The 13,580-nt window shown below is 38.4% G+C and overlaps 1 protein-coding gene across 15 annotated transcripts in view; it reads left to right on the top strand.

The window, feature by feature from the left end:
* Nucleotides 1-13,580, top strand: part of CARF (calcium responsive transcription factor) — a 40,843-nt gene that overhangs the window by 7,551 nt on the left and 19,712 nt on the right. For 13 of the 15 annotated variants that reach the window (XM_042783962.1, XM_042783963.1, XM_042783961.1 and 10 more), the window contains exons 6-12: nucleotides 2,123-2,252; nucleotides 3,773-3,857; nucleotides 8,188-8,377; nucleotides 10,788-10,908; nucleotides 11,821-11,964; nucleotides 12,422-12,655; nucleotides 13,047-13,209. In XM_042783962.1, coding sequence (XP_042639896.1) covers nucleotides 2,123-2,252; nucleotides 3,773-3,857; nucleotides 8,188-8,377; nucleotides 10,788-10,908; nucleotides 11,821-11,964; nucleotides 12,422-12,655; nucleotides 13,047-13,209 — 1,067 coding nt within the window. Of the gene's footprint in view, nucleotides 1-2,122; nucleotides 2,253-3,769; nucleotides 3,858-8,187; nucleotides 8,378-10,787; nucleotides 10,909-11,820; nucleotides 11,965-12,421; nucleotides 12,656-13,046; nucleotides 13,210-13,580 lie in introns of those variants that run through there. The other 2 variants (XM_042783966.1, XM_042783967.1) reach the window with 2 other exon arrangements.

The raw sequence follows: 13,580 nt of genomic DNA, 5'->3' as shown, positions 1-13,580 counted from the left end.
GAATCTGGCACCCCACACACCATGTTTTCTGTTGGGCAAAAGCCTTGTGAAATAAGAGCTACTGTGCTGACTTTAGATACGTGATGGATAGAGTGAGATACTGAGCACAAAGCTGCTTCTCACCATATTTACTGTGAATAAGAATGTGTGTGCCAAGTCAGACAGCTGTACCTATCAACTTAAAATTTTCACTGTCTGTTTACTTCAGTTTCAAAGTAGTAGTTAATTCATGTAATACATATAGAAGAATTAATGTTCTGGTCTGTTCCAGAGATCACTGGTAATGATGCATCTTTTGTGAAGCCGGGAATGACATACCTAGGCAGAAATTCAGTTCCCAGTGAAGAAAATGAGATGTGACTTTCACTTCATTGCTAAGTTTTTTTTCCCCTCAGTTTGTTAATTGTCACATTTTAAGTATGTGGTGAGATGCATAGCTAGAAGCACAAATTCTAAGCTTTTCTCTAGAAAAGGGACATACTAATATCTGAAAGCATTGATTATTTATCTGCAAGCCTTGCAGCGTGGCAAAATGCTGTGTACTAGTTTGCATTCACAGAATAAGACTGAGAACGAGGTTGCCACATTTTGTTAAACTCTCCGAGGTTTTTTTTAAACTGTTTTTTGCATTTTCTGGATAAAATTCTCAAAATCTGAACAAAATCTCAAAATCTGAGCGCTAGTTAAGCGCTTCTGTGGAATGAGAACTCGGAGGTAAGACTAGAGACCTGGTGCTGGCTGAATAGAAAAAAAAAAGAGTTGGTGTTTAAGTCACAATCCAGCCCTTTTCACTTACAGTTAGAGTATGATTTCACAACCTTGCATTGAAAGGCTTGCTGTTACCCTAGTACTCATCCTTCCCTCCCTCTCCATCTGCTCTTGCAGGGGTAAAAATCATTCTTTGGTTACAGTGTAGTCTTAGGTGACTTTAAGATGACCATGAGCCTTTAGTTACTAAAAAATTGCTGCTACTTTTTTTAGGCAATAAGTTGCAATACTGGATAGTATTTTTGTATTCCCATTTTTCATCCTGCATGGGGCTCCCTGTTTGCAAATAGCTCGTTTTCACAGTATTTGAATACATGTTCTACAACAGTGCTACAGCTTTTTTGTGGGTTTTTAGGTGTTTGTGGTTTGTTTGTTTTTTTTTTTTTCTAGAGACTTACTGTGTAAAAAGACTTTGTAGTTACTTGATCTTCCAAAGACGGTTAGGAAGACTTGTCAGTGGTTTACTATGGAGATTAAAGGGGAAGGGGAATGGACTGTCAGCCCTTGAGTTTCACTTGACTGCACGTGGTGGTAATGCATGAAATGGCACAGGCTTCAGAGTAGACTGTAGTATCTTAAGGGCACGACTGCATGGAAGGAACCAGTGCTCCAAACTTTAAGCCAGAGTGGTGTTACTCTACTTCTGGCACAAGCTTTCTAGTGGAGTGATTTCTGTACTGAGTCAGTAGCTTGTCACTGTGGGGGAAAGAAGCTTTCATAACTGAAGGGGAAAAATCTGCATCTAGAGAGAGCTCCCTTTTCTTTAAGTTGAGACTGAAGTATCAAATGTCTGCTTTTCCATTATGTTTCTGTTTAACTGTACACACAGGCTTCAATCTAATAGTATTTTTTTGACTTATGGATGATTGTTCCCTGTTCTCAAGAATGGCTAAAACGTGTTCTAACGCCAGATTCAACTACAAGAGGCCTGTTTTTCTCTTGTTTAGGTGTTCTTTTCTAAGTACAAAGCAGTATTATAATCTCATTTTATTTTATAAGGAACCAGTGTGTGATTTGCAGCTGAAAAAATTAGTTGTACAATCCTATATGGATCTGTGGAAATGTAAAGCAGAGTAATGGACAAGTGGTTCTGCTTATTTGCTTTGTTGTGGAAGGATTCATTAGCAGTAGCATGATTACCAAAGTCCTTGAGTACAAACAGCCTTATCAAGTGTGTCTTCATATGCGTGCCTAGAGTTTGAGTATTGATTCACAACTATTAAACTACTTTATCATCTAGAAATCTTATATGTCAAAATGCTTGGTTTTTTAACACACAGTGTTTAATCATCGCTTGTAATTTCCCCATTCTGAATTCAGTTATTAATCAGGAGGCTGTTTTATTTTTACAAAGATGTTTCAGAAGAGAAGTGTGGTGATGGGAACTTGCAGACCGTGGCGGTGGCTGCTATAGCAGACAGTGCAAGCAGTTACATTCTGCATCCACAGGCATCTCTCACTGTATCAAAAAAACCAATCACCAGGTAGGTCAGGGGTTAAAAGGATGGACAATCACTTTGATCCACTGTTAGTATTTCCTTTTTTTTTCTTGCAGTTTATTTTTACAACGGTTATCAGAAAATTACTATAGAATGGAGATTATGAAACCTTAATATTAGTGAATTATGTGTAGCTAATTGTGTTTGCTGGCAGCTTTTGTATGTGCCAGAGCAGTGGAAAAAGCAATTAAAGTACCTGTATTCTGGAGATAGCTGGATATATTCTCACCAGAGCAGTAGGAGTAACACAGTGCAAATTACTGAACTTACTCCAAATAGATGGTGATACTGCCAAGCAAGAGTTGAAAGTGATCCTGTGAAGGAACTGCAGGGAAAGTAGAAGTTTGAGGGAGCAAAGTTTCTTGTATGAGTATATTAAAACCTATATGAACCATCCTCCCTCAAGAAGAGTTGATTGTAGAGATAAGTTTTTTAGATAGAGATTTCAGTAGTTGGTGTTAACAGGAAGACTCCAGTCTTTCTTCTCTGGGTAGCTTCTTCAGCTTCCTTTCATACAATATGAGAAAGCAGCTGCTAGCAGTGTTCTTTTGGTGGAACACATAGACAAGCAGATTGGTTACCAAGTTTCTGAAGTTAAAATAGCTGTTAGGTTTTTCTCCTCTTGATATCTACCTGATTCTGTCCCAATGCTAGATGTTGCCTACTATTTTAATTCCTGAATATTCTGGAATTCTTCTTTGTTTATATAAAAAAAAAAAAAAAAAAACAAAACACTACAAAAACCAAACCAACCAACTAAAACAACAAAAGATAAAGTAAAAAAAAAAAAAAAAACCAACAACAAAAAAAACCCAAAACAAGACAATGTTTGCTCTGCGGATTGCAGACTGGCTTTGCATTGGTTTGTGCTCTTTTGAAATCAAGATGTGAAAGAGATTAGAGTAATCTCACTGCAGCACAAATTATTTATATTCAAGAAACATTTAAAATTAAGAGAAACAGTTTGTGAATGGATTTTGTGAACACAGTGTGTACATGTTTGAAAAATAATTCTGGAAAGGAGATGTATTTGTGTGGACAGGAGGTGATGCACTTGAGTTTTGGAATAAAAAATGTTCAGTAAAAGTTGTTTCTGCCCCAGGATTTAGGGAATGGAGAAGCTAGATACTTAAAATATTGCAGCTGTTTTTTAGTAATTTTAAATATACTAAAATGTGCAGCATTTAACAAGTGTTTGGTGTTGGTTTTAATCTTTAGCATTTTACCATCAATATGCATAAGAAAATTATCAGGACAACTGGTCTGTTTCACCATGTTTTGTCTATTGCTGTCAAGCAACAATACTGAGAATACTGAATGCTTAGAGGTCTTCCTGAATGTAGAAAACAGTGGGGATTTTAAATAGTTATATTTACTGTGAATTATTTTAACCATTAAATAGAATATATACATAATGCACTGATCTGGTATGTTACCTGTAGTTTAGACTAAATTGTTGCTTTCTTGGATGTCTGTATAGACTTCTATGTTTTTTTATTTTTCAGGGTAGTGGAAGATCCCTTTCCCATCCCTCTCCAGCCATTGCCACCAAATACACCTGCATGGGCACGCCGTCTCAGGAACTGTGAGGTGGGCTGCAAAGAATTCTGACTTCATGTTGTATCATCTAGATCTAAGATACTGATCTTATTCATAGTTGTATAAGTTGTGCTCAAGCTTCCTGGTATTATGAAATATTATTGGTACTAGCTGGTACTGCTAGCACATTTAAAGACAAAATTCTATGGAATCTCTTCCTTTTTGGGGAGTGCTAGAATAGCTGGCTGTCAGCAGCAGCTCCTGAAGGAAGAAATGTGCTTCTGAAATCTTGATGCCATGCAGCATTGGAATAAGCCATTGTGTGCTGTGTTAAAGTTCACTCTTGAACTACAGTGCAAGGTCTGCTGTCTTCTGCTGTGCAAATTGGTTTTTGTTGCCCTTAGTGATCCATTAATTAAGGAATAAAATTGCTTTCTTATGGCCTGAGTCTGCAACTGTTCATACTAGTTTGTGTCGTCACGTAGAAATCAAAATCCATGTGACTCGCCAGGGTCAAGTCTGGAACCTTAATGAGTACTTTAATGTCAATGTTTTACTAAGGATTTGTATTTTAGATAGTCTCACAGATTTTTTTGTTTGGGTTTTTTTTTGGTTTGTTGGTTGTTTTTTTTTTTTTCTTTTTTTGTACCACATGTTTACTGTGCTTGTTTTTGTTTTATTTCCTGTGATGGTGTTTGACCTAAACTGAGCTCCTTTTATTTGCATATTGTTAGATGTCTGCAGAACTTTCCCGATTACTGGGATGATATCAACAACTAGAATGCATCATAAATCACTTAAAATGAAGGGAGGGGGTATGGGAGGGTTCCTGAGAGATCACCTACCCCTTCTTCATGCTACCAGACTCTTACTGGTAGTTGTTTATTTTACTTTCTCAATACTTATTTAAAGGAAAACTCATACTCTTTCTAGCTAGTTCACCTCTTCAGCTATCCCTACCATTTGAGGTTTTTCCCATTGGCTTGGACACTGATAACTGGAAATTGCAGTTGCAGGGACTTAGAAATTTATTTTCTTTCTGTATCAACTTAAAAAAGATTTCTAAATTAACTAGATATATTAATCGATTCCTCTTTTTATGTCTTCTATTTCATACAAATGGTACAGTTGACTATTATATCTACTTAAGAGATCAGAAAATAAGTAACAGTAATTCTTCCATGGTGGAGATAGCATTTACAGAATTATGTAATTCAATTGGCCAGTTAATTGTTAAAGTCCAGTAAGATGTATAACCCTTACTTTACTGTGTTTTAAGCACATACTTTCCTCTCTAAATAAACATGTAACTTACCTGATTCATTTAGTACTGGTTTCATTTCATATCAGGACTTGTATTATGATCTGCTTTGTCTATCTGAGTCTATTACGAGAAATTTCACCTGCTGTGTTTAAAATTCACAGCAATTATAGAAAAATTCTTATTTTTAAAGAACACAAAATCAAAATATTGTTGTTTAAACGTGTTCTGAGGATATAAAAATCTGCCTCCTCTGTTCAGCAGAACTATTGCCTGTATGCATTAATCATCTTTGTTCCTTTAAAAAAAAAAAAAAAATTTTGTTGCTCTTCTCCCTGCAGAGTTGACCCATCCAAGGAAGAGAAACCCAAATTCTCTTCCTCTTTGCGTGTTATCCGCAGAGTTGCTTTGCTGAGTTAGTTGCATGGTGTAAATTCACTGGAGACTGCTGGGATGCATGTGCCTTTTTGTGGGCACTGACTAGAGACAATGGGATTTGATTGTCTTGCAGAATGTTTTGGTACTAGGAACAGGATTGAAGGATCCAGTTGGAATTTGGAGATATAGTAAAGGTGCAGATAAACATGGCAAGTCACGATTCCACTCTTTCAGTTGCCTGCCAGAATAGAAACAAACTTAAACACCACTGAGGTCTGTGTGATTTTTGCAAAGGTGGCAGCAGGCGGAGCCACGGCGCGGCCTGGGTACGTGCTGCCAGTCGTGCATCCCAGGGCACGGGCCAGAACTGGACGCTGAAGGGCAGTAACTCCTTTGGCAGTTAGTACTGCAGGCAAACACAGAGCAGCCAAAGCTGCAGCTGTCCAAAATTAGCACTGAACTCCATGTTCAGTGGTGGTTCCCTGACTGCCTTGAAATGTTCAGCTCACACTTGCTGTGCCTAGACAGTGTAATGCCTCCAGTATCCTGCTGCTGTTAGTTCGCTCAAGGAAAACTGCAGTCTTGATGTGTGTACTTTAGTGTAAGCTTTTATGTACCCTTGCTGAGATGAAGCTGGTGGGGGAAAAGGAATTGCTCCCATTTTTGGGTTGAAGCTTGGCTGGAGTGAAAGGGTTGGAGGGTAATGACGTTGTTACATTAACGGTAATGACGTTGTTAATAAAAAGCGGATTTAAAAATAAATAGTTATTTTCTATAACCTCCTTAGTTTTCAGCGGTCTGATCAGAATGCATTTCAAGCATGTATCGGCATACTGAAATAGTGTAATTAAAAACTGCATTAATTAATCAACTGTACAAACTAAGTTCATTTACTTGTGTGGAGCAGATAGTCTCATTTGCCCATGTGTTCCTACTTAGGAAACTCTAGAGAGCAGGGATCCTATGTGCTGTATGATTTTTCTTTCCTCCTCCTCCCCTCCCACCAATTTTAAGAAAATTATCTATCTTGTGCAGAAGTAAAGCCAGAATAGGAGTCAGTGGTTTAACTGTTATTGCTACTGTTCTGGCACAGCAGTTTTATCAGTCTTATCTCCCTAGAATAAGGTCAATGAACTACTTATAGTGACAGGTATAAGATACGGAAAGAAAAATGCTGGTCATGCAGTATGCACTGTGTGGAATGGTGCTGTAATCCCTCTTGTGAAGGGGGCATCCCAGGTTTCTGTAAAGAAGGTACTTCTGGTACTTCTCAGGCTGCTTTGCTTCTCCTGGATTTTTCAGATCAAGTTTTGGACAGAAATGTTATTTATAATTTCTGGCTAAACAATTGCCAACTTCTCTTCCTCACCACAGCTGTATGAGTGCAGTTGATGTAGACTTTCTTAACTGTTGGAGCAGTGTGCTTGCAGTGCAGTGAGCTGCTGAATTGTAAGCAACTGATATCTTGGAATGACTCATGCAGCTGGTGCATTCATAACCCTCTGCTTTTGGGTTTTGTGCTAGCAGCAGCACCGTGCTGGCCCAGTTCATTCACGAGGTGGTCATTTGTTCTTCATTGTCTTTTGGTCTTGCTAACCACAGACATTTTGTTTTTCCTAGGTGACACTGAGGCAGGTTTTATGCAGCTGTCACTAAAATATTTGTGTGATAATGAAGAGACATTGTTGCTGCTTTTGTTGTCAGTATTATTTAAACATCTGGCTGCTCTATCATTGAAGGTGGCAAAACAGATCCATCAGACTTTAGTACTCAATCACCATGTGTTTGCCCCACAGATACTGAGCTGACAAACTACTCTGGCTGTTACTTCCAGCTCCTTGGTCAGTCTGATCTGGAGCTGCGTGTGAACAGAACGTTCAGACGGAAAGCCCTTCTCTGTCACAGTGCTTTCACTGCTTGCTGGCTGGCCCTGGTAGACCAGCACTGAACCAGCTGTGATGGCTCTGAGTAGCTGAAGCTGTCACAGGGGATGTTGCAAAGTCAGCAAGTTTGTGGGGGTTTTGGTGTGTGTTGTTGGTTTTGGGTTTTTTTTTCCTTTGAGTCAGGTTAGATGCATTTTTTTCTGGCGTTGCCCAGACCTTATCAGAGTTCATTGAAACTATCATCAGTTTGCACATGGCAAATTGCTATGTTGTATTTCTGTGTAGTGTTGAGAATCAAGGGTGGCTTGAATATTGGAAGGGGTATTAGGTAAGATATTTAATTCACACCTAGTGCACTAAGTGGGTGAGGCAGTTACTGGTGGTACAAGCAGGTGTGTTCTGCTCCAGCTCAGTTCAGTGTGTGTGTGTGTTGATGTAGTTGCATAGACAACTTTTAGTGCTTCAGAGAATCTCTGCGAGTCGAGTGAAAATGGTTGGAGAAGACAAATTTTTATAGGAAGTGACTGCAACCGAAGTGTGTGTTGGGGGAAACAACAGGAGCAAAGTTGTCTTATGGAAATCAGCGTTGGCAGTAACTGTAATCCTTTCAGGGGTTCTTGGTGTATCTAGGGTCTTGGAGGGCTGACAAACTCCTGACCTCAGTGGGAATTTCTCTGGTGTTAGATTCTATGGTAAATCTATTTATGAGGATACTAGTGTGGGGAAAAAAACATGAAATGCCAGGAATTTGGGCCTGTGTCCTCACCTGCCAGAGTCCCTGACTGCTTCTATTTTCTTGTGTAATGTTCAGCAGTTAGCTGGGTGAATAATCCTATTATTTCACCTCCTTTCCATGCAGAAAATTGGGGACTCGTACCGCGGCTATTGTGTGAGCGAGACAGAATTAGAGAGCGTTCTAACGCTACACAAGCAGCAAACACAAAGTGTGTGGGGGACGCGCCAATCTCCAAGCCCAGCCAAACCTGCCACACGGTTGATGTGGAAATCTCAGTATGTCCCATATGATGGGATCCCCTTTATCAATGCAGGTAACTAACTTTTCTTTTAATCGCTGCTTTCAAAAATGCAACAGCAGTTGCTAACTGGCCGTAAAGAAGGATCTTTATGGTATTCCGTAGTGTTGATAAAGTCCAGGCACAAACATTAAAAAAAAAGCAGCTTGGGCACCTCTGTGACACAGCCCGAAGGAGCTTGTTTCCCTGGAACCACAGGCTTATGTTTTGTTGTGATTATTTCCTTTTGTTCTTTAGAAATAAATTAGTTAAATACCATTTGATGGGGGTTCTTGTGATGAGATCTTTTGGTGGAGATCTCATCTGCTCTATGAGGATGTGAAAGTACTCATAAGGGTAAAAGCTTGTTTGAGTATTCTTGCCTAACTTTGAGATCCTTTGAAGAGTTTGTTGCACAGGAGCCAATAAACTATTAAATGGCACCCTTTAAAAAAATTAAATAAGTTTAAAAAACAAAATTAACATACCTCAGCAGACAGACTTTTTTTTTTTAAATTAATGTGTGGACTTCAGAGGTTAGTAATTAAATATTTAACTCATGCAATGCATATGTGAAATTCCTAAGAGTTCATCTGGATATTAAATGAACAGAATTTAATTGTTGTGTAGAGATTGTAAATGACTGGAATGTAGGTTATATGGTTGGGTGATTTTTCTTTTGTTTGCTTTTGTGGGGTTTTTTTGGTTTGGTGTGTTGGAGTTTTTTTGTTGTTTTGTTTTGGTTTTTTTTCTGGAAGTAACTGAAAAAGTGAAATGTTAGCACCAGTTTTAAAGCTTCAGCCATAAACTGTGAAGTGTAAGAAAGCTAAGAACAAAGCCAAAACAATTTACACTTTTTTCCCCAAAATGCTTATGAGACGTCTTTAGTTTCCTGTAAGATCTGCCAGATAAATGAGTTGTTCCACAGTAAGATATTCAGAGCAAAAACATTTATAATTTTTTTTTTCTTTAAAGTGCTTCAGACTAATAGAGACTCCGATAATGAAATTGTATTTTTTCTTTTTGCTTTGCTCAGACCCCTAAACAGGCATTATGTATATTTCTAATGTGTTGCCTTTCTAATACATTTCGGTTTAGTTTATAACTCCTCTATAAAAAGCATTCATTAAAATCCTTTACACCTGTAGAGCAGAGGCTGTAAATATGGCTTACTGAACTGCAGTTTAAATCCCAGATAACTGAATTCTAAACTGTGCAGGACAAAAGTGTTGTTCTTGAGGAATTTATCCCTTCTGCATAAGTGGAACCAATCTGTAATACCATCCCTGCTGTGCTTCAGCTGTGGGGAAATATAGAGAAGCTGAGTAGCTCCCTATAGTGTAAAACATGCACTAGTCATCAAAATCACAATTGTTTTTTTTAATAAGAATTTTAGATAATTGATACTTTTGTAAAACAAGGACCCCATCAAATTTCTTTGGAGATTCATATTATCAAGGACTAGTTTAAAGCTGTTGAAGTCTTTTCAATCCTAGAACTTCAATTTTAAATTTGTTTTTAAAAAAGAGAAGATACCCATTTGATATACGTACTTAAAGTTTCTTACTTCTTTATTTAAATTGATTTTTAAAAATTTTTTAATTATTAGTTTTTCATGTCACACTCTAAGGCAATAGCTTATTTGGTATCTTATAGAAACACATTATCTTGCTGTTGAGAAACTTAAAAAGGTTTTGGTTATGTCACTTTTGGTATAGGGAGCTACTTGTCTATATACTGGAGTATATGAATTATAAATAAAAGATAACTAAACATGACATGGAAGAAATTTGGAAGAAGTTCCTTTCTTGACTACTTGAATGCTATGCCTGTTACCTCTTCTTTTTGGATGTCTGACTTGAAGAAGTCACTTCAAGCTTAGATCTAAGCAATATTTGTTTAAGCCTGTCTGGTTTTGTGTGGAAATGCCACACTGAAACAGTGTTATTTAGCAGATAAGATAGGTCAGACTTTCAAGTAAGAATTTATGGGACAGCATGGTCTGAAGTACTGATTTAAGACAGGAGACTGGTAACAGCTGCTAACCTTTGATTTTAGCTGTGTTTTTTCTTTATTATTTTGGAAATTCTCTTATATTTATTACCAGCCTTGTGCTCGTTTAGTAACTTGCAAGGCTGCTCGTCTTGCAAAGTGTTGGTGTTCACCAGGGCAGAATCCAGTATTTTGCTTCCATATATGTTGCAGAGGAGTTGTGCAGTATAATAAGTGTGGGAAATGCTTTGAAAATGCTCTGTATTCCTTACATGCTGTAAGAGAAGCATTTGCACTGTATTTGAATGCTTGCTGCACTTAAATGTTCTGCCTTCTGAAGTCTGATGGTAAACAGAAACAGCTGTTTTGAAACTCATCTTTTCTGTAGTTACTGTTTTACTGTCATAACTTCAGTGGTTGCTTGAGTAAATAGTGCATTACTTCCTGTTCTCAGGAAGCAGAGCCATTGTAATGGAGTGCCAGTATGGGCCAAGAAGGAAAGGGTTCCAGCCCAAAAAAGCTGGTGAGCAGGAAGGCACCTCTGGCCATCTGTACAAAGCCACTTGTCCAGCAAGGTAAGAATTGTCTATAAAGCTGGAAGAGCTACTCAGCATCCTAAGAAAGTGTTCTTTCTGTGAGCCTTGACAGACCGCTGTGTGGGGGTGGTAGCTGATATGTCCTGTAGCTCATAGCTTTGTCTCCTTGATAACTTGAGGTTGATACTCATTTAGAGGGGAGGAGGAAATGCTGTCCTGTTAAACTGAATAACGCTGAGATTTGATAGGTTGCCTAGATGCAAAGTAGCAGTACATCAAGATGTGAAATACAAGTGGGAATCATTCTCTACCTGGGAATTAGTTTTTCTGGTGTCCTTTAGTGACCGTTTTTGGTCCTAAAAGTTTGTCGTCTTATTTGTTGTTTTTCATTGCACTCATATCAGTCAATCATACCAATTTAGCAGATGTTCTTTGTGCTGAAGGAGTTACAGTTCTTCCTGTTCCCTGGAGACTTTCTCCTTATCCAGCACTAATGTTTTTTTAACTTGTCATCGAGCATCTTCCTGAGTTCTTGTTCAGTTTTTACTGAGCTAAGAGTGTGTTTACCTGGACGGTTGCAGCTGGGTATGTGTGTGCTCAATTCTGGCTTCAAGCTGGGTGAACTACAGCCTGGTCAGAAATTATGTGCTTTTACTACACTGAGGAACAGCAGGTTTTTGCTGAGGTGCAAAATCAGTCTGGCTGAGCAGCTTCCAGACCAGAAGTGTATCTATCTTCATCCATCTCTGTTGATGTGTTCTTAATAATTCTACTGTTTTCTTAGAGGTTCTTCACCCCCTGCAACACTCTACTTGAACTTTTCCTATACTAATATCTGATATTAAATAGGTGGGGGGTTTGCCTTCCACAGCTGAGGGCAAAGTGTACTTAAGGAGAATTTTTTTTTTTTTTTAAATTCTTCCTCCCTGCCCTTCCCCACTGCCTTGGAAGGATATATATTAAAAAGGTTCAGAAGTTTCCAGAATACAGGGTTCCTACTGACCCTAAAATTGACAAGAAAATCATAAGAATGGAGCAGGAGAAAGCATTCAACATGCTGAAGAAGAACTTGATAGATGCTGGTGGTGTCCTCAGGTAAAACTTTCACTTTTTTCTTTACGTTGACAAATGAAGCAAAAGAGAGCAGTAATTTGATTGGTTTGCTTTATTTTTTACTTAGTCACTTTATCGAGACTCTTGTTTAATATCAATAGTAAAAAATCCCAGAATGTCAGGAAGACTTCTGTGGCTCTGGAGTATTCATTTGGTAAATGTGTTAAGCACCACCAAGCTGTGGAGTTTCAGCAGATGTTTTCATGCAGGTAATGGATAGAAATAGTTTTATTATTTGAGGGTTTGAGCTGGTTTGTTTTGCATTGAAAGGTGTGAGAGGGCTCTGAGCTCTGAAAGGCAATATATTCCAGCTCAGGGACTATAAAAACTTAAGTCACTCTAACTAGGTTGTCTGTGATTATCAGACAGTTCCCCCAAGAGACTCATTTTTTTGCCTTTCCTCAACACTTGTGTGTAGAAACTCTTTTCTTCTTGCCAGGTGGTACGTACAGTTACCCACTCAGCAAGCCCACCAATATCATGAAATGGAAACTTCCTGCCTTCCTTCTTCACCCTCCCATTTTTCTGTGTCTTCTCCTGAGGAGGAGGAGGAAGTTGTTAGAGATGAGAACTGTACTCTGCCTTCCCGTCTTCATCCTCAAGTGGCAGACAAGATCCGAGAACTGGTGTCTCAGGGAATAGAGCAGGTCTATGCAGTGAGGAAGCAACTAAGGTACAGAACTGTCTGGCATGTTCTCAGTCTGTAGTGCTACATCTACTTTTGCATTTGATTAATTTGGTTTGCAACTAAATGGCAGTGCTGATGCATTACTGAATTTATTTCCCATATACCATGAGAATCTGTTTTTTCCAGCTTTTGTCTTCTCTGTTTCCATTGTAGGTAGTCAGTAAGCGCTGCTGTCCTCTTGAAAGTTAGTTGAATAAATGGGGATATTTAATTCCAAACTCGATAGCAGATACACAAGGAATTAGGTCAGAAGATCATCTAGCTTGCTCTTGTCATTGCAGCAAGGGAAGGGAGAAGGTAGCTGTGTCTATAACAGAGAGAAGTAGCACAATATATTTTAAATACACATGTTTTAATGTCCTTTAACATGTGACAGAAAGTATGTGGAAAGAGAATTATTCAAGCCTGATGAAGTGCCAGAAAGACATAACCTGTCCTTCTTCCCCACTGTGAATGACATCAAGAACCACATCCATGAAGTTCAGAAGTCCCTGAGGAATGGCGAGATGGTGTATAATTCAGAAAGTATCCCAGCAACGGTATGGTTGCCTTTGTGTTTCTTCTTGATTTTTGGAGTTGAATACTGGAAATCTTATTTTTAATTTTTACCACTTAGCTGTATTTTATCCACAATTCTCTCTGACTTTATATTTCCAGCAGCAGTATTTTCAGTGGAATCTCTGCATGAGCAAGATTGGGTTAAATGTGAATAAAACATAACCTTTTTTGGTATTTATCTCGTCAGCACTAGATTGCTGTTAGTTGATTGGCAAGTTACACAATACTGGCACTTCATGATGAGTGCATGAAGTGGAAGCCATGTAGAAAAATTGGCACTCATCAGAAAATTTTATTCATGGATTTGTCATTGTCTGTGTTTTGGAGAAATTACAACTAGTTTTCCATATCT

This window comes from Tyto alba, unplaced genomic scaffold (assembly GCF_018691265.1).
Source record: "Tyto alba isolate M040663 unplaced genomic scaffold, T.alba_DEE_v4.0 Super-Scaffold_7, whole genome shotgun sequence".
Lineage (NCBI taxonomy): Eukaryota > Metazoa > Chordata > Aves > Strigiformes > Tytonidae > Tyto > Tyto alba.
Note: the sequence above shows the minus strand (reverse complement) of the source record. Positions and strands in the feature narration are given on the sequence as shown.